The 21,508-nt window shown below is 41.4% G+C and overlaps 1 protein-coding gene across 1 annotated transcript in view; it reads left to right on the forward strand.

The window, feature by feature from the left end:
• CD109 (CD109 molecule) overlaps positions 1 to 21,508 on the forward strand; it is a 134,618-nt gene that overhangs the window by 100,223 nt on the left and 12,887 nt on the right. Inside the window, exons 23-28 of the mRNA XM_061427218.1 lie at positions 3,298 to 3,474; positions 13,296 to 13,377; positions 15,328 to 15,556; positions 16,812 to 16,977; positions 18,659 to 18,849; positions 19,994 to 20,149. Of these exons, the coding sequence (XP_061283202.1) occupies positions 3,298 to 3,474; positions 13,296 to 13,377; positions 15,328 to 15,556; positions 16,812 to 16,977; positions 18,659 to 18,849; positions 19,994 to 20,149 (1,001 nt within the window). The remainder of the gene's footprint in view (positions 1 to 3,297; positions 3,475 to 13,295; positions 13,378 to 15,327; positions 15,557 to 16,811; positions 16,978 to 18,658; positions 18,850 to 19,993; positions 20,150 to 21,508) is intronic.

A 21,508-nucleotide genomic window follows, 5' to 3' on the forward strand; every position in this document is an offset into this window, starting at 1 on the left:
TTCAGTCCACTCTGAGTAGCCAGGCCACAATATTGTTGTGTGGCTGGAGGGAGGAGTTGTTCTGCCTTTGTGGCTCTCAATCACTGGTGAATATCACAGCCTCCTGTGGAGCTTTGAAAATACGCAAATATCTGGGTTCCACTCCCAGTCTACTCAATGAGACTCCCTTGGGCTATGGCTAGGGCATGCATGTTTTGAAAAGGTTCTGCTAGTGCTTCTGACAACTAGAAGTTGAAGACCACTGCCTCGAGTGGTTCTCTGTGCAGAAGGCAAGTACCGTGTACCACTGGAAGCTACCCACTGACTTAGTCACCTTCTCCTAGTTGCCAAAGTACTTTCAACTATTAGAACTTCCACAGAAATGGCTTATCTGTATAGTTGTGCTTTACAAATAACTGAAAGAAATGTTTAGATTTTGTTGTTCAGTTGCTCAGTCGTGTCCGACTTTGTGACCCCATGGACTGCAGCACGCCAGACTTCCTTGTCCTTCACTATCTCCTGGAGTTTGCTCAAACTTGAGTTGATGATGCCATCCAACCATCTCATCCTCTGTCGCCCCCTTCTCCTCCTGCCCTTAATCTTTCCCAGATCAGGGTCTTTTCCAATGAGTCAGCTCTTTGCATCAGGTAGCCCAAGTATTGGAAATGTTTCGATTAATGACATGTAAATAATTTGTCAGGTCTTTGAGGTGTCAAGACCTAAGGCACTTTTTCAGAGGTTCTTTTGAATCTCACCTGCAGGTGTCGTGCTTTTTATTATTACTCCAAACAACCAGTCCCTCTAGAGAGGGCTTTTTGGGGAGACTTAGATATAATTCTTAAAAATAAATAAATGAACTCTCTGTTGAGGAGGATACATTCTGCTTAAGCACCTCCCACAGTGGTGGGGTGCTGGGAGATGGTATGGCGTGTGTGCACACATACAGAGGGATGAGCCTTGAAGTTTTTTCTTTTCTTTCTTTTTTCTTTTCAAACTTTTTATTTTGTATTGGGGTAAAGGCTACCCACTCCAGTATTCTGGCCTGGAGAATTCCGTAGACTGTATAGTCCATGGTATCAGAAAGAGTCAGACATGACTGAGTGATAGCTTACGGTGAATGGTGTCGGATTTGTCATCTCCGAAGAAGACTTAACTTTGGGACCAGGGACCAGGCTTGATCACTCAAGAGGTTTTGTGTAGCAGAGTTTTATTAAAGTGAAAAGGAACAGGGAAAGCTTCTGACACAGACGTTGGAAGAGGAATGGAGAATGCCCCCCTTGCTAGTGTTAGCAAGGGAGTTAAATATTTTTTAAATTGGTTATTACAGTAAATCAAAAGAATGTCTCAAGGTTGTAAACATCTTACTAGACTCACTTCCACAATATACATTTTAAGATAACAGGATTGGTCAGAAGATTTTCAGGAAGGAGAAACATGTCCTCAAGCAAAATACCTTATTGTTATATAATCCTTACTAAGGAATGTAGGAGGAAACGTTTGTCCTTTCCTCCTTGAGAATTTCAGACCCCTATCTCCTCCTTGAGAGCCCCAGACCCCTTTCTCCTCCTCGGGGACCCTGGACTTCTTATAAACCTGCCTAGGAATTGATTCTCTCATGAGCGACTTTCACTTTCTTTCAGAGCCAGTTAACAATGTTGTGGTAGTTTCGGGTGGACAGTGAAGGGACTCAGCCATACATACACATGCATCCATTCTCCCCCAAACTCCCATCCCATCCAGGCTGCCACATAACATTGAGCAGAGTTCCATGTGCTATATAGTAGGTCCCTGTGGGCGTCCATTTATAATATAGCAGTGTATATATCTGGAGAAGGCAATGGCAACCCACTCCAGTACTCTTGCCTGGAAAATCCCATGGATGGAGGAGCCTGGTGGGCTGCAGTCCATGGGGTCGCTAGGAGTCGGACACGACTGAGTGACTTCATTTTCACTTTTCACTTTCATGCATTGGAGAAGGAAATCGAAATCCACTCCAGTGTTCTTGCCTGGAGAATCCCAGAGACAGGGGAGCCTGGTGGGCTGCCGTCTATGGGGTCGCACAGTCGGACACGACTGAAATGACTTAGCAGTAGTGTATATATGTTCATCCCCAAACTCCCTAACTATCCCTTCCCCCCAAGAACCTTGAAGTTTGAGTGTGTACCATCTTTCCTTATGTTGGAATGAGTCTGCCTGTGGTTGTTGAATATTCTGAAGTTTAAATTTTAAAGTTTGATTTAAAATAATGTTTTTTTTCAAGTTTTATTTTTATATAGTATTTATTTAAAAAAACCTGTTTGGTTTTTCATTTTCTATTAAAAAACCTGTTTGTGTTTTATTTGGTGAATATTGGCTTGCTTCTTTGAATATTAAAAGTCCAAGTTTATGTTCACTTTGAATATTAAAAGCATACTGTGCAGTGGTGGTAATAATAAGGAACAAAACCTGCACTGGTATTTACTTCTCCAAGTTAACGTCTAAAGTTTAAGACATGGTACGCTAGCGTGACTGCAGCCCACCCACATGAAAGTCTTCCTCTCTTATTTGGATTCACTTTTTTAGGAGCAAGTTTTCAGTAGGTATTTGGACTTGGAATGGTGAAGTTTTTAAAGTAAACCACACTGACGAATATTCTTCTCTATACAGTTCAACCATAGTGAGGTCAAAATTAGAACTCAGCCTTTACATTTCTAAATTTTTACTTATTTTCTTGAGTCATGGTGTTAGAATGTGGGTAGAGGAATGTGGGTAAGAGTGTGTTTTGTTTAACTGTATGTTACTCACTTTGAAGAATACTTTTAACCCGTTTTGATCCTGAGATTCACTGAAACATATATACCAGTTAGTTCTACTTTGTTGTTGATAAATAGAGCACACTGAAAAATACCACAAGCCCTGCCCTTAGAACGTCATTTCTCAAGAATTTATAGTGTATTAGTAAGGAAGTCAATATAAAGTTCTATTTATATGAAGAATACTCATAGTAAAACTTTTCTTCCCTGTTTAAGAATGATGATTTCCTAATGCAAATCCTGACATTTTGGTTAGAAATTTTAAAAAAAACTTACAGTTTGCTTATATGTGCTGTATCTTTGAGCTAAAAGTCTCCTAATTTGTTGCATAATCTACAAGTTCAGTACCACCGTATTCTCATTTATTTGACCAGTCTTCCTAAAAGCTTGATGCAAAGTTTCTGCTGTGTTCCTGGCGGTGGAGCAGTCATAGTGCTTCAGTGTCGGGCGCCTTCTGCTCTCTTTGCCACTAGGAAGTATGTTTATTGGGGATTTGCTGACCTTGATAAATGTCTTGTGCTTTCAGGAGATATTCTTGGTTCTTCCATCAATGGCTTAGCCTCCCTGATTCGGATGCCTTATGGCTGTGGTGAACAGAACATGATAAATTTTGCTCCAAATATTTATATTTTGGATTATCTGACTAAAAAGAAACAACTGACAGAGAATTTAAAAGAAAAAGCCCTTTCTTTTATGAGGCAAGGTAAGCATTTTAGAAATATATTTTTTTTTTTGTAAAAATACATTTGTTTCTGTTTTTGGTTTGTTTTTGGTCAGAGTTGACTCTAGACTATATTTCAAAATGGACAGATTTTGGCTTTGCTGTGTGATTGTGGCATGAGATGGTGTGGAGTGTGCTAGAAGTGTTAACAGCTGTCACTAGTTGTCCTCAGCTCCAGGCTCACTGACTGCTGCTAAGATGTTTGTTAAAGGAGTTTGATCCTGGAGGGGCTTATATTTTCATAAGGGATTGGAAATTTAAAGCCACTTAAAAATCTGATGGTGAAGGACAGGCAAGGCTGATGTGCTGCAGTTCATGGGGTCGCAAAGAGCTGGACACGACTGAGCGACTGCTACTTTGCAGGAATTTATGACATCTCATGCCCAGGTCCTTAAGTCCTCTAGGAAATTCTCAAAGATGTAGCAATTGGTACTTTCTGTACTGAAAGAAAGTGAAAGTGAAGTCGCTTAGTCGTGTCCGACTCTTTGCGACCCCATGGACTGGAGCCTACCAGGCTTCTCTGTCCATGGGATTTTCCAGGCAGTAGTATTGGAGTGAATTGCCATGTCCTTCTCCAGGGGATTTTCCCAACCCAGGGATTGAATCTGGGTCTCCCGCATTGTAGACAGACGCTTTACCATCTGAGCCACCAGGGAAGTACTGAGCTGCCTCTTAAAAATTATTCTCCTTTCTGCATATGTTTGTGCATCAGCCATGTTTTTTTTCAGTTTAGCTATTAATTTATTTAAAAAGAATGGTAAAAAATCAAATGTTTATCATATATGCAGAAAACACACGTTATTAATGTTTCAAGGAAAATGGTACTTATATACTAAGACATTTCCTGTTTTCCAAGTACTATGGTCTTCATGTAATGCATCTTTGCATGTCCTCTACCTGGAATGGCCTTCATGATCTATGAATTATGTTTGCTTGATAAAATCCACTGATTTTTAAAGTGATTCAGTCATATTTTAAATATATAAATACAGGAGCTGCTTTTTCCAAGAGGCAAGCTTATTGGAAACAGGGTAACAGGGTAAGTTGTTATCATTATTACACAGCAGTTAGTTTAGAATAAACGTGTCCCTTCATAATGAGGGAACCTGGAAGAAAAGCTCACATTAAAATAATGTCTTTACTGAGTTTTCTAATTCTTAACTGTGGAAAAGTTAGCCAATTCACTAACAAGCTTGCCTTAAACTTATAATTAGTTTAAGCAGTGGTACCAGGGACTCTTGGTATAGTGTTCAGTTCAGTTCAGTCGCTCAGTCATGTCCGACTCTTTGCAATCCCATGAACTGCAGCACGCCAGGCCTCCCTGTCCATCACCGACTCCCAGAGTCCACCCAAACCCGTGTCCATTGAGTCGGTGATGCCATCCAATCATCTCATCTTCTGTCGTCCCTTTCTCTTCCTGCCCTCAGTCTTTCCCAGCATCAGGGTCTTTTCCAATGAGTCAGCTCTTCTCATCAGGTGGCCAAAGTATTGAAGTTTTAACTTCAACATCAGTCCTTCCAATGAACATCCAGGACTGATCTCCTTTAGGATGGATTGGTTGGATCTCCTTGCAGTCCAAGGGACTCTCAAGAGTCTTCTCCAACACCACAGTTCAAAAGCATCAGTTCTTCGGTGCTCAGCTTTCTTCACAGTCCAGCTCTCACATCCATACATAACCACTGGAAAAACCATAGCCTTGACTAGACAGACCTTTGTTGGCAAAGTAATGTCTCTGCTTTTTAACATGCTGCCTAGGTTGGTCATAACTTTCCTTCCAAGGAGTAAGCAAGCGTCTTTTAATTTCAGGGCTGCAATCACCATCTGCCGTGATTTTGGAGCTCCCCCCCAGCAAATAAAGTCAGCCGCTGTGTCCACTGTTTCCCCATCTGTTTGCCATGAAGTGATGGGACCAGATGCCATGATCTTAGTTTTCTGAATGTTGAGCTTTAAGCCAACTTTTTAACTCTCCTCTTTCACTTTCATCAAGAGGCTCTTTAGTCCTTCCTCACTTTCTGCCATAAGTGTGGTGTCATCTGCATATCTGAGGTTATTGATATTTCTCCTGGCAATCTTGATTCCAGCTTGTGCTTCTTCCAGCCCAGCGTTTCTCATGATGGACTCTGCATATAAGTTAAATAAGCAGGGTGACAATATACAGCCTTGACTTACTCCTTTTCCTATTTGGAACCAGTCTGTTGGTCCATGTCCAGTTCTAACTGTTGCTTCCTGACCTGCATATAGGTTTCTGAAGAGGCAGGTCAGGTGGTCTGGTATTCCCATCTCTTTCAGAATTTTCCACAGTTTATTGTGATCCACACAGTCAAAGGCTTTGGCATAGTGTATGCCACATTAACGGAGAAGGCAATGCACCCCACTCCAGTACTCTTGCCTGGAAAATCCCATGGACGGAGGAGCTTGGAAGGGTGCAGTCCATGGGGTCACGAAGAGTCGGACACAACTGGGCGACTTCACTTTCACTTTCCACTTTCATGCATTGGAGAAGGAAATGGCAACCCACTCCAGTGTTCTTGCCTGGAGAATCCCAGGGACGGGGGAGCCTGGTGGGCTGCCGTCTATGGGGTCACACAGAGTCGGACGTGACTGAAGTGACTTAGCAGCAGCAGCAGCATGCCACATTAAAATCAGGTGAGATGTTGGTATAGTGCCATAATAGTTATAGTTACGGAGATGAATAAAAACTTTTTTTCATAACTGTGCATCTTTTAAAGACAAGATTTTGACTTGTATTTGAAATTTAGTTTGGCTGGTTTCAAGTAGAGAGTGTGTAGGCACTAGACTGGTGCTTTATAACTTGATATATTACATTCTTTGAGATATTCTTTGATATATTACATTCTTTGAGAGAGTATAGAGAACAGAGGAGCCTGGCATGCTGCAGTCCATAGGGTCACAAAGAGTAGGACATGACTTAGTGACTGAATAACAACAAATAAAATAAAGTGAAATATTTTAGAAAATGCCACTGATTGCATATTTTATATGTTTCTGGAATGTTGGCCAATCAAATATCAATGCTTTAAAGAGACAGAATAAGTTTTCTAGCATGAACCATTTGAAGTGAAAGTCGCTCAGTCGTATCCGACTCTTTGCGACCCCATGGACTATACAGTCCATGGGATTCTCCAGGCCAGAATACTGGAGTGGGTAGCCTTTCCCTTCTCCAGGGAATCTTCCCAACCCAGGGATCGAATCCAGGTCTCCCACATTGCAGGCAGATCCTTTACCAGCTGAGCCACAAGGGAAGTCCATTAAGGAACAATAATTTACGCCTTAAGAATTTGAGTTCCTGTACTAGACACTTTGCTATGGGTTAGCATTGACAGATGCCCTAAAAAATGAACACTCCAAGTCCTCAGTATCTGTTTTTTGTTGTTGTTCTAAAAGGAGTGCTGGTCCTCCAGACCTGTCCCAGCAAGTAGGTGCCAAACTGCAGTTTCAAAGCAGCCCTGCATTGCATTTGCTGGTTGTTAGAGGGCGCAGAGCCGCCAGAGGGCAGTAGAGGCTGTGTGGGCAGAAGGAAGAGCCCTGGAGCTGGGAGGTGGGTGAGCCCCTACCGCGCAAGGTGGAGCCATGATTCTGGCTTCCGTGGGGGCTGTCAGCCCTGGGCTCTGAACCCTGCCTCCTGCTCTGGGCTGGTTTCCCTAGCCTCGTTTTTCGACCTGTAAGATATGGGTAAATGAGTACCTACTTCTTAAGGCTGCTTTGAAGACTAAATGAAGTATTTTAACACAGAGTAAATTCCCAGGAACTATCAGCTGTAATATACCTAGTTGCATCTAAACTAGGAGATAGGGTCTCAGGTCAGCAAGTAAATTCTGTCTGTTCTGCCTCTAAAAACAAGTGTGACATTCCTCCACTCTCTCCATCCCAGGCTGATGGCTTTCTTCTGACGCGTGGTTGCTCCCCAGCTACTCCAGTGGCTTCCTAAATAACACTCTTTGCCAACATGCTCACCTTTAATACAGTTTCTGCATATTTTATAATAAAAAGGATCTTTGGATAATGTCAAGATCATGAGACTTTCTTAAATTCTCCTGCGGATTCCTGGCCTGGGCTTGCAGGCCCTGAGTGAACACCAGACCCTTCTTTCACTTCTCCTGCAACTATCCCATCAGGACTCTGTCCTGCTATGTCTAGTGTGCTCCCAGGGCCACGGTGCTCAGGGTCTTTCCACCTGTCCTGCCGTCTTCTGGGGTGCTCTTCCCCCACATCTTTCCAGGGCTGGCTCTTTCTGGTCATCCAGGTGGTGTTTTCCTCAAAATGGCCTTCCCTGGCCTGTTGGTAGCTCTGACTTAAATTATGCCATTTAATATTCTTAAATTATGCCACTTAATATATTCTTCATCACACTTGACATTATTTAAAATGTTTTTGTTTTTCTGTTATCTGACTGTCTCCTGCTCTAGAAGGTAAGTTCCCTGATAGTGGGGACTGCTTGAATCTCTTCTGCACGGGGTCACCATTTGGGCCCCTCAGTATGTACAGAATGGGTGAAGGCATTCGTATCAGCATTAACTTCGTTGGGCTTTAGGTTGATCATCCTGATGTGGAGGTTGAGGGTCTAGAAGATCTCTCAGGTGTTTCCGCGATACATGGCTATTTCTAACCACCACAGTGTCTACCTGGCTTTGGCAGGTTTTTATGAACTAGGAAATGTGACTAGGGATTTGAGCCTGTTGCCTTTTGAGCTGGTGAAGTGGCTGGACTCTGTCCAGCTGTTGTCGTTGTTCAGTCACTCAGTCTTGTCCAGCTCTTTGTGACCCCATGGACTGCAGCATGCCAGGCTTCCCTGTCCTTCACTGTCTCCCGGAGTTTGCTCTAACTCATGTCCACTGAGTTGATAATGTCATCCAACCATCTCATCTTCTGTCGTCCTCTTCTCCTCCTGCCTTCAATCTTTCCCAGCATCAGGGTCTTTTCAAATGGGTCAGCTCTTCGTATCAGGTGGCCAAAGTACGGGAGCTTCAGCTTCAGCATCACTCCTTCCAATGAATGTTCGGGATTGATTTCTTTTCAGATGGATTGGTGTGATCTCCTTGCAGTCCAAGGGACTCTCTAGAGTTTTCTCCAGTGAGCTCCTCAAAAATGCATCTTTTCACATGATGAACTAAATCATATTAGTTATAGAATAGCAGACAAAAACTTTTTGGTGTTGTGATTTTCATTATGAGATCAGTGCCTCATTTCAGAGACTCTGTTTTTCCTTTTGCCATCACGTTTGCCAAAGTTTTAAAAAATATACTGTAGTTGTTTTAATTTTTTTAAGGGATTAAAGTGGCTTTCACACAAGTCATGATTATATTATTAAATATCATTTGTGAACAGCGCATGGTTTTCCTTAAATCATGCTTGGCCCAGGAGCCCTGTGACCTAACCCTGTATTTTTTTTTTTTTTATCAAAACAATAACTACATCATTGAATGAAGTGTCTCTTACTGTCAAAAAGAAAAATAGAATCATAAAATGAAAACTTGTTCAAATATTTAAATTGTAGTTCCTGCAGCTCGTATTTTCAAGTAAGACTCAGACCAAACTTGGTTGAAAACACATTATATTTTCTCTGTTGAAATAAAGACAGGGAATAATAGGTTTCAGAACTCTGATGTTGCATTTGGCCTTCACAAGAATGGCTAGAGGCAGTAGTGAAGATGCTGAAAAGAAAATGTTGGTGAATTTCTCACTGTCCATTTCATGTCAGAAAGAGTAAGGAAGCTGATAATGAATACTTTTCTTTTAGTATAGAGAATATTTTAATCCGTTTTTTTTTGGGGGGGGGGCCAGAGAAAGATACTGATACAGCCACAAACAGCTGATTTTACTTCTTTTATTTGTATGCAATTATGACACTTGTCATAAACTAAGACAAATTATGTTTAGAACTTTACTTTTCTATGTGCTTCTATGAGTGGTCCTTTCCTCTTTATTATGATAAATTGTAAATATTTTACATTCATGACTATTCCAAAGAAAATTCATGGCCCACAATGTATGTATCTTGTCCGACCCTTTATAAATAACAGTTCATGCATCATTATTTTAAGTTTTAGAAGCGTCTGTTAATTCTGATTATATATTACTTTCTAACGCAAGAGCTCTTCATAAAACTATGAACTTAAAGGCAATACTCTTATTTCTTCATACATTTTGGAGATAACCATGTTTTTGCCTTTCTCACCTGGAGATGAAAAGTCTCCAATTGAGGTGACTACCCTGGAACACTGAATTACTATACAAACAATAAAGCTTACAGCCAAGCAAGCTGTCTGTTTCTCTTATGGAATTGGATGGCTTGGAGGACAAGTAGCCATGGGTTCTCTCATGATGCATGGGTGGCTTCAGACAGGGAAGGGCGCCTCACTGGAGATCCACTTGGTTCTGGTTCCTTCCTCTTTTGCCCAGGGAGCAGAGCTGGAGGATTGGAGTCTCAGTTTCACCTAAACCAGCTCAGGAAATGTACTCCATACCTGGAGACTATCTGCGAGTCATCCCCCTCCTCTGGGCTGGCTGCTCCTGGCGAAAGAACTGTGCCAGTTGTTGATATTAATGGCGATGGTTGGAGGTCAGCCACCTGAGGGGTCATTTCCCTACGCGCTGATCTCATCTTTCTGAGGGTTTCACAGGAACCCGTCCTGGGAACTGCCGCTGATGTGACTCAGGCGAGTCACTTGGCCCTCCCCTCAGGTTGGTCCATCTTCCCACAGAAGCACCTCCTCTAGTGCTGGAGGGACCTGGAGCATCCCTTCCCTTTTCTCCCCTTCTCTTCCTCTCCTCCCTTTAGGTGATCATCTGTCTTTCAACTTTGCCTCTAGTGTTTTGCCGTGGGAAGGTTTTAAACAATTTTGTTGCTATTATCAATTTTTTTTTTCTTAAATTTGGATGGTTAGAAAGTCCTTTTCTATACCCATGTTAGAGAGCAATGTCTATTGTTTTTTGAGAGCATGTAAAAGGTACTGTGCAAAGGACTTTTTATATATATATAAATTTTTTATTTTCTACTAGAGTATAGCTGATTGACAATGTTGTGATAGTTTCAGGCAAACAGGGAAGAGACTGAGCCATACCTATCAGATCAGATCAGTCGCTCAGTCGTGTCCAACTCTTTGCGACCCCATGAATTGCAGCACGCCAGGCCTCCCTGTCCATCACCAACTCCCGGAGTTCACTCAGACTCACGTCCATGGAGTCAGTCATGCCATCCAGCCATCTCATCCTCTGTTGTCCCCTTCTCCTTAATCCCTCCCAGCATCAGGATCTTTTCCAATGAGTCAACTCTTCGCACGAGGTGGCCAAAGTACTGGAGTTTCAGCTTTAGCATCATTCCTTCCAAAGAAGTCCCAGGGCTGATCTCCTTCAGAATGGACTGGCTGGATCTCCTTGCAGTCCAAGGGACTCTCAAGAGTCTTCTCCAACACCACAGTTCAAAAGCATCAATTCTTCGGCGCTCAGCCTTCTTCACAGTCCAACTCTCATATCCATACATGACCACAGGAAAAACCATAGCCTTGACTAGACGAACCTTTGTTAGCAAAGTAATATCTCTGCTTTTTATATGCTGTCTAGGTTGGTCATAACTTTCCTTTCAAGGAGTAAGCGTCTTTTAATTTCATGGCTGCAGTCACCATCTGCAGTGATTTTGGAGCCCAGAAAAATAAAGTCAGCCACTGTTTCCACTGTTTCCCCATCTATTTCCCATGAAGTGATGGGACCGGATGCCATGATCTTCATTTTCTGAATGTTGAGCTTTAAGCCAACTTTTTCACTCTCCACTTTCACTTTCATCAAGAGGCTTTTGAGTTCCTCTTCACTTTCTGGCATAAGGGTGGTGTCATCTGCATATCTGAGGTTATTGATATTTCTGCTGGCAATCTTGATTCCAGCTTGTGTTTCTTCCAGCCCAGCGTTTCTCATGATGTACTCTGCATAGAAGTTAAATAAACAGGGTGACAGTACACAGCCTTGACGTCCTCCTTTTCCTATTTGGAACCAGTCTGTTGTTCCATGTCCAGTTCTAACCGTTGCTTCCTGACCTGCATACACATTTCTCAAGAGGCAGATCAGGTGGTCTGGTATTCCCATCTCTTTCAGAATTTTCCACAGTTTATTGTGATCCACACAGTCAAAGGCTTTGGCATAGTCAATAAAGCAGAAATGGATGCTTTTCTGGAACTCTCTTGCTTTTTCCATGATCCAGCGGATGTTGGCAATTTGATCTCTGGTTCTTATTCCTTTTCTAAAACCAGCGTGAACATCAGGAAGTTCACGGTTCACATATTGCTGAAGCTTGGCTTGGAGAATTTTGAGCATTACTTTACTAGCATGTGAGATGAGTGCAACTGTGCGGTAGTTTGAGCATTCTTTGGCATTGCCTTTCTTTGGGATTGGAATGAAAACGGACCTTTTCCAGTCCTGTGGCCACTGCTGAGTTTTCCAAATTTGCTGGCATACTGAGTACAGCACTTTCACAGCATCATCTTTCAGGATTTGGAATAGCTCAACTGGAATTCCATCACCTCCACTAGCTTTGTTCGTAGTGATGTATCCATTCTCCCTGGACTCCCCTCCCATCCAGGCTGCCATGTAACACTGAGCAGAGTTCATGTGCTGTGTAGTAGGTCCTTGTTGGTTGTTATACTGGGTGAAGTAAGTCAGACAGAGAAAGAGAAATAGCATATGACATCCCTTATATGTGGAATCTAAAAAGAAATGATACAAACGAACTTATTTACAAAGCAGGAACAGATTTAGAGAGAACGAACTTATGGTCCCTGGGGGAAGGGGTGGTGGGAAAGGACTTTTCATATATTAGTTATTGAAAAAGCTCAGTGAATTAGTAGGAAGCAGCGGCTTTGGAAACAGATTGACCTTGGCTAGTGCCTAACTTCAGTGCCTACCAATGTGTGACCTTGCACATGATGTATTCTGAGTTCCTGTCTCTTCATCTCTAAAAAATGGGATAATCATAGAGTTGTGGGAGTACCAGAGTTATACCTGTAAAGGGCTTTGACTAGTTCCTGACACACAGTCATTGTTGACTTATCATAATATTTCATATTAAATTGGGCTTCCCTGGTGTCTCAGACAGTTAAGAATCCGCCTGCAATGAGGGAGACCTGGGTTCGATCCCTGAGTTGGGAAGATCCCCTGGAGAAGGGAATGGCAACCCACTCCAGTATTCTTGCCTGGAGAATCCCATGGATAGAGGAGCCTGGTGGGCTACAGTCCATGGGGTTGCAAAGAGTTGGACACGACTGAAACAACTTAGCATACAAACATTGAAACCATTGTAGTTAATGCCAGACTTAAATATTCCACTTTTTAATTTACTTGCTTTATTTTTAAAAAACGTATTTATTTATTTATTTATTTGACTGTACCAAGTCTTAGTTATGGCATGTGGGATCTAGTTCCCTGACCAGGAAACGAACCTGGGCCCTCTGCACTGGGAGTGCAGCGTCTTAGCTGATGGAGCATCAGGAGAGTCCTTAATTTACTTGCTTTTGAATGGCTAGAAATGTTAGCCATTTCTAGCTAATGTATAGTGTAATGGTATTCTGACTTTATTCCAGTTTGGGGCTATCTCAGTTCTTAATTTGTACATTCTACTTGGAAAGTGCTGATGTTCTTAATCTCCCACAGTACATAATGTGGAAAATATTCAATGTTATTTGATTTCATGTCTTCTTTCCCATTGTCTGCCCATGTCTCCTCAATATGGAGTCATGATTAGAAACTTCCATTCATTGAAACTTGATTACATTGATGATCTGTTTTGTTGTCTTCAGGTTACCAGAGAGAACTGCTCTATCAGAGGGAAGATGGCTCTTTCAGTGCTTTCGGAAATGATGACCCTTCTGGAAGCACTTGGTAAGTGTTTCTGCTGGGGGAACAAGTGCATGTCATGGAATGGACTCTTACTAGGTCATGATGGCCATGAAATTGACAGGTGAATCTCTGTATCTGCTTGGAGCCTGCGTTTTCCAGAGCCTGAATTTAAGAGATTCTCCCTTTCAAATATGGTTTTAAAACACTAATAAATCAGATGCTTTTATTTAGAAAAGATAAGCCATAAATTCTCTCTCTCTCTTTTTTTTTTTGGTGGGAAAAGCAGCAATAAAATACTTTATGATGATGGTGCAGCTGGCAAGAAAAATTGGTTAGAAATACAGGGTATTGGGACATAGTTCTTTTAAGATTTTTTTTAAAGATCACTTTGAAAAATGCTTTATTTATTTATTGGCCTCACTGCACGGAATGTGGGATCTTATTTCCCCAACCAGAGATTGAACCCATACTCCCTGCGGTGGATGCTCAGAGTTTTAACCACTGGACCACTTGGGGAGTCCAGTTTTTTTTTTTTTTTTAATCAGAGACAATGCAACATGAATTTTGTGGTAATACAGTCAATGTAGTTTCTTTAAGTTATTTTTTTGTGAAAAACCATTGAGGGGGTCAAATAATGAACATTCAGAGTTTCCTCCAGAATGAAAGCTCTGTGTGGCTTATTTTGAACTTATCTCTTCTTGAACTATCTTCAACTTCAGTTACATTCAGAAAAAGACAGGCTAATTATATCAGTAGAGTCAGTTAAAGTGTGCTGTGGTAAAAACCTTCTAAATCTCAGTAGTTGATTAGCAAATGTTGTGTGCATGCTGCATTTCCACTGTGGGTCACCAGGGGGCTCTGCATCTTTGTTTCAGCCACTGTCTCCCTGTCTCACCCAGAGCCTCCAGGCTTGTTGCAGTCTGGGATAGAAGGCTGGGATATCCAGCACTGGCAATCCAAAGCTTCAGCCTATGTGTACAATTTCTTATCACTTTATTGTGATCAGAGCTGGTCCTGGGGCCATGCCTAACTTCATGGGGGCCTGGAAGTGAATTCTTCTGCATACCCAAAGTTAAAGAGAACTACATCACATTGAATATTTGTAATATTTACCACACTAAATCTTTTATAGGATGAAACAGATCTGCTTCAGATTTTCTTTTGGCACGAGTCAGGATATAGATCCATTAATAGAAAGGTTTCAGTGTTTTATTGCTTGATGTTCTTTTCACCTCGATATTTGGTGTTCTGTAGCAGTGATTGACATACTTTTTCTTTAAAGGATCAGATAGTAAATATGCTAGGCACTGTTGGCTACATAGAACCTTAGTTGTATGTTTTTTCTTCTTCCCTTCACCCTCTCTTCCTTTTTCCTTAAAAAAAAAAAGCCATTTTAGGTGGAGGGTAGGGGTGGGAAGAGGTACATATAAGGAGACGGCGGGCTGTATTATTTGGCCCAGACAGTATTGGCCCACAGACTGTAATTTGCTGATTCCTGTCCTGTAGGATAGAAATATCCATTTGCTCTACTTAAAAGTACTACAGTTTGATTGTGGATTAAACATACTTCTTCCATTGCTTTGGGGTTGAACCAAACGTGCAATGAGATCTTCCTAGGTAAATACCCAGAACAGTCCACAGGTGAATAACCTTGGACAATTTATTTAACCCTCTCTGAGTTTCAGATTCTTAGCCTATAAAATAATGAGGTGGGATGAGATGATTTCCAAGTTCTTTACCAACTCTGCTGTTTTGTGAGCTGACCTGGAATTTCCCTGCCGCACTTACGGGAAGCTATGCCCACTGCCTGGCTGAGTTGTTTACTTTCTGTCTCTTGGTTGTTTTCTGTCCTTCTGCTCCTTCTTCAGTGACTGGCCCTTTGGAGAATCTTTTGATGGGGGAAAAGTGTTATTGTTGGTGTTTTCTTGCTTGGTGTAATTTGGAGGACTTCATAAAGTGTATTTTATGTAATTTTTCCCCCCTTTCACCAAGGTTGTCAGCTTTTGTTTTAAGATGTTTCCTTGAAGCTGATCCTTACATAGACATTGATCAGAATGTGTTACACAGAACATATACCTGGCTCAAAGGACATCAGAAATCCAACGGTGAATTTTGGGAGCCAGGAAGAGTGATCCACAGTGAACTTCAAGGTGGCAATAAAAGTCCTGTAACTCTTACAGCTTATATTGTGACTTCTCTCCTGGGATATAAAAAGTATCAGGTATTTAATCTTTAATAAATAATGGGTGGGAAATCACAAGAAAGGTAGGTCTTGATGGGTCAAATACATGTCTGGAAACGTAAAGAATTTTGCAATATTCCATCACATTTGAAGTCTTGAATTGGAATATTCTTTTGCTTTGGATTTGTGAACACATTCCAACAGCTGAGAATGAAAATATCAACCCACTCTTTTGAGTAAGCTAAGAGCATTTTAAAAATGCTTGGTAACATTAAGTGTTCTTGTTATTGGTAAGATAAGTCAACACATATTTTATCATTGGATAATGATAATTAATTTTTTAGAGGACAGAAAAGTCTTCAGAATTTGGGAATATGTTCTAGCATACTTAGATTGTGAAGGGCTTTTTTTTTTTAATTTCTAAAATACCCTGGAGCAATTATAATGTCTACTAATTTAGTAAAAAGTACAGGCGTGTGTGGTAAGTAGCTTCAGTCATGTCTGGCTCTTTGTGACCCAGTGGATTATAACCCGTTAGGCTTCTCTGTCCATGGGATTCTTCAGACAAGAATACTGGAGTGGGTTGCTATGCCCTCCTCTAGGGGATCTCCCCACCCAGGGATCGAATCTGCATGTCTTATGTCTCCTGTATTGGCAGGCAGGTTCTTTACTAACCTGGGAAGCCCCAGTAAAAAGTACACCCACTAAAAAGCATGTTAAGTGGGCATGGGTGTCTGGGTGAGGATGGGTGTGCCCAGAAAGTTATGCGAATGAGCTTAATTTTGCTCCAGAGCTGTCTCAGTGATTGATGCCTTTTACTGCTTATTGCCGACTGCAAATGATCAAAAGCAGCCATTCTCAGTATTAAGCTCCTGCAGTTTTCCTAGCCTAGTTCTAGGCATGTGGGATATAACCTTTCCCCTCAATTTAGAGCTTCAGCACCTTAGATCATATATGTGAAGTATCTTTCTCAGGATACCTTTTATGTCCTTGTCTTAGTTCATGATAGTCAATGGGAGAAACACTGGCAAAAACACCACTTCTTATTTTTTATTCCCTCTACAGCATGGTGCCTGTTTGCTTGTAGAACCTGAAAAGTGGTATTTTTTCAAAATACATGGCAGATCTTTAATTGTCAGTGATCAGGGGTGATTTCCATTGTCTAAGACAAAGTCAGGTGCTTAATAGACACTGAACTTGTTTTTGAATGAATGTTTGAAAAAACTTTTTATATAAATATGTATGTGGTGACAGGTTATGTTGAATAGTAAAATGTGTATTCTTTTCTTTCCAGCCTAATATTGATGTGCAGGAGTCTATCAACTTTTTGGAGTCTGAATTTGATAGGGGAATTTCCGACAATTACACCCTGGCACTTGTAACCTATGCACTGTCATCTGGGAGGAGCCCTAAAGCCAAGGAAGCTTTGGATATGCTGACTTGGAGAGCAGAACAAGAAGGTAAAGCGTGTAACCCCTGTGCATTGTGAAATGTGTGCATGATATGAGAAAGTTTTGTACACCAGATATGGAGGTGATTACACTTAACATCTGAATGGGATGAAAATGCAACGCGGGTAAAATCAGGATGGGCTGACACGGTCACCCTGCTGCTGCTCTCCCCAAGATGTTTTCTAGAGAGTTTCGTGCCTTGGGTGTTTCCTTCTTTTAGACACGTTCTGCCTTGTGTCTGTTACCCTTCGAGTTGTCTGATGCCATTTCTGGTTTTGTGGCCTTGAGTGATCATTAAGGCTATGGTTTTTGGAAAGACCTGGGCTCAAATTCTGGTTCTGTTACCTTTCTGAGCTTCAGGTTCCCTATCTGTCAGAGGGGAATAACACCTCTTTTAGGATTGGTGTGAGGATTAAATGAGATAATGTGCAGGCCTTACCATGTAGCAAGTGTTCAAAAATGTGAATTAAAATGCTAACAGAAATGCAAATATCAGAAATGCCATTAGCAAGCTGTGTGTATGATTTTTTAACAGCACTGCTTGTGGGCTACAATAGGACAAAAAGTACACATGTTATTACTTCTAAATGGCCTCTACAGTCAGGGATCAGTTGTGTGTGTGTGTGTGTGTGTGTGTGTGTGTGGTGGAAGGGGATGGGGTGGGCAAAAATAATTTTAGGTGATGTCGACTGATTTTGAATCTCTTTGAATTCAAAACAGGCTAAATATGGAAAGTGCTTTAGAGGCTTCTGAGACTGTAAAAAATATTGTGTTATTATTAGCAGTGCATGTGTCCTCAGTCGTGTCTGACTTTTGGTGACCCCCTGGACTGTAGCCCTCCCAGGCTCTTCTGTCCATGGGATTTCCTGAGCAAGAATGCTGGAGCAGGTTGCTGTTTCTTCCTCCAGGGGATCTTCCTAACCCAGGGATCGAACCCAAGTTGTTAGCAGTAATTTAGGTTAAATCCTATTAGCAGTGCTGGGGACTAGAAGATTTATTACCTAGAGGCTGAAGTAGTTCTTGACATTTCTGCTTCTCTGCTTGGCTAAGTGGTAGTTGTGTTACCTTCCACTCAAATGTAATCGTCATCTAAATGGTAATATTTGAGAGAAGGGGGAGTGGGTACTAAGTAGGATGTTTCTCCCGGGAACTAGCAGGACCATCTCTAGGAAGATTGTTGAGCTGGCCAGGGTCTCTCATTTTTTTATTGGGGTCTTGGATTTTGAACTTATAACACTAACTTTCAGATAATGGAAAAAGAAGTGTTTCCTAGAATGTTAGAGCTGCTTAATGGCAGATTCCCAGAATAAGTTTCTTTCCAATGTGTCCGAAAATATTTGGGGATGGTCTGGAATATACTAGGGTTTTTTCAAAAAATTTATAGCTGTTTAGTCTTAAGCCAGACATATGGAATTTCTCTTCGGAAAATATTTTCATCAAAATGTCCTCATATATAAGTAATAGGAAAAGGATGAAAATTTATAAATTTTAATAATTTTAAGAAGAGACATGTTTATTTGTATGTGTGTGTGATTATACATATATTTGCTTGGCAGAAATATACACATGTATAGAAATATGTGTATTTTTATGCTAGTCAAGGAGAACTTGGACCAGTGTAGGAATGTTCAATGGTATCAAGTGTAATTTTTCTGTAATTGGCCAGACTGTTACTACTTTTCTCCTGCAGGAGGTCTGCAATTCTGGGTGTCATTGGTGTCCAGACTGTCTGAATCCTGGCAGCCGAGCTCCCTGGATATTGAAGTTGCAGCCTATGCACTGCTCTCACATTTCTTGCAGCATCGGGTTCCTGAGGGAATTCCGATTATGAGGTGGCTAAGCAGGCAGAGAAATAGCTTGGGAGGTTTTGCGTCTACCCAGGTGAGTGATGATCGCTTTCAATTTCTTTAGCTATCTATCTATATAAATAACTGTATATATGTAAAACTAACTCTGCTCTGCTGTGCTTAGTCATGCCTGATCCTTTGCAACCCCATAGATTGTAGCCCGCCAAGCTCCTCTATCCATTGGGATTCTCCAGGCAAGAATACTGGAATGGATTGTCATGCCCTCCTCCACGGGATCTTCCCAACCCAGGGATCAAACCCAGGTCTCCCGCATTGCAGGCAGATTCTTAACCATCTGAGCCACAAGGAAAGTCCAAAAATACTGGAGTGGGTAGCCTATCCCTTCTCTGGCGGAACTTCCTGACCCAGGAATTGAACCAGGGTCTCCTGCATTGTAGGCGTATTCTTTACCAGCTGAGCTAGCAGGGAAGCCCAAAACTAATTAAATACAAAATTAAATGTATATGTTGTTGTTTAGTTGCTCAGTCGTGTTTGACTCTTTTGTGACCCCATGGACTGCAGCATGCTAGGCCTCCCTGTCCCTCACTATCTGCTGAAGTTTGCCCAAGTTCATGTCCATTGAATCGGTGATGCCATCCAACCATCTCAGCCTCTGCCACCCTCTTTTCCTTTTGCCTTCAATCTTTCCCAGCATCAGGGTCTTTTCCAGTGAATTGACTCTTTACATCAGTTGGCCAGAGTACTGGAGCTTCAGTGTCAGCATTAGTCTTTCCAATGAGTGTTCAGGGTTGATTTCCTTTAGGAATGACTGGTTTGATATATATATATTGAATATATATATATTTACTATATGTGGTTCCTTTTTTTCATGACTTCATAAAATAACATGGCAGTTTAAAGGTTTAGTAACTTTAAAGGCTTAAGTTATTAATTTTAATTTTTTTCCATCATTGATATAGACATCATATCTGATACTCATATAGGATAAATTAGTTCCCTGTGGTATCCGGTACAGTAGGATCTCAGTTCTAGTCAGCAGATGTTTTCTGAGTCTTTCCTGTATCCAGGTCAACCAAATTCAAAGGTGGACCTAGGTGAGGTCCTCATCCAAGAAAGGTGGATGAGTGTATAGTGGTATCCTAAACATTACTGAAATTTACTCTTTGGAAGCCTTAATGTATGCTTATGTGCACAAACCTTTTTTTTCCCCACAACAGGACACCATTGTGGCCTTGAAGGCCCTATCTGAATTTGCAGCTTTAATGAATGTAGAAGAGACAAATATCCAAGTGACTGTGGAGGGGTCCGGTTCACTGAGTCCTGTGAAGTTTGTGATTGACACACAGAACCGCTTTCTCCTCCAGACGGCAGAGGTGTGGACAAGGGGGTGGTTATCTGAATGTGTAGCTGATCCCTTCTGCTGATGATTTCCTTTCTGTTGACTTCAACAAAGACTTCTTCCCAGAGCCCTCTCCTGACAGGAAGGAGTACCCTTCTGTGGTTGAATTTGCTGAGCGGGGGAAGGGAGAAGGGGATGAGAACTTTGCAAAGATTTGGAAAAGGTGAAAACATGGGTCCTGTCGTATTGGGACGTGAATGAATACCCTTTGAGCTCCTACTCTTTTCAGACCCTGTGCCAGATTTCTTTGTGTGTGTTATATTGTATTTACTTTTCAAACCAAGACTGAGAAGCAAATACTTTAATCCCCACTATACATATTATAAAACCGAGGCTAAGGGAGTTTAAGTAACTTGCCCACAATCATGTTGCTAGTAACAGTAGAGCTAAAATTTGAACCCATTGTTTCAAAGACCATGTTCCTTTTGGTTGTACTACACTCCTCTTCGGAGTTGATAGAACCAGTAGTAGAATTTTTTCCTTAAACATGGGATAGAGGACTGTGCTAGACCCTAACTTTATTCCCTGGCTAACCTTGCAGGAAGTTGAGGGTAATGGAGGAAAGCAGTAACTTCAGGACTAGAACCCGAGGGAGAAGGGGTGATAGCAAAGGAAAAGGAAGGAATAGTGTTGGTCCAGGTCAGTGACGGCATGTCACTGTGTTCTCAGAAAGGCCAGGGACTTGGGTGCTAAGGGAGGCTTGAGGAGGAAGGGATGGCTTCTGTTTCTTATCTTTCTTGCTTCAGTCCCTGCAGAAGGGCTTCCATAGCACTAATGTGCACTTCCTCTGCCTTCACCCCTCTTACCTGGTTTACCCATAACTTTTGACTTGTGGGGCTGTGTAAAGTTCTTTTTTTTTTTTTTAATTATACCCCCAAATACACTTTGTTAATCTTGTATCAGTACTGGACTGTATTTTCAACTTCTTGCTTTTCATCTCCTACCATGCCTGATCCAGGTCTAAAGAAAATACTTATTTACTGTTTAACATTTGTGGGAGGAAGTAAGGTGAGTGGGGAAGGAAGGAGGATTTTATTGACTTGAAAAATAATTGTGTGAAGCCTTCTATTACACACAAGATGAAGCAGCAATTTGATTCATGTGCGCTTTTGATTAAATAGGATAGAGGAAAAAGCACAGAGTCTGTTTAGGCATTATAGAGAGTAATTGTTTGAACTGTATTTTTCTTTATTGAATATGTAGTTTTTATTTGTTGAATGATAACATTTCAGGCTACAGAATGCTTAATTTCCATGATGCTAATTAAAACCAGCACATGTGTATCTAAGTGATTTGTCTAGACAAAGAAATAGGCAACCTGCGATCTGTTCTT

This window comes from Bos javanicus, chromosome 9 (assembly GCF_032452875.1).
Source record: "Bos javanicus breed banteng chromosome 9, ARS-OSU_banteng_1.0, whole genome shotgun sequence".
Classification (NCBI taxonomy): domain Eukaryota; kingdom Metazoa; phylum Chordata; class Mammalia; order Artiodactyla; family Bovidae; genus Bos; species Bos javanicus.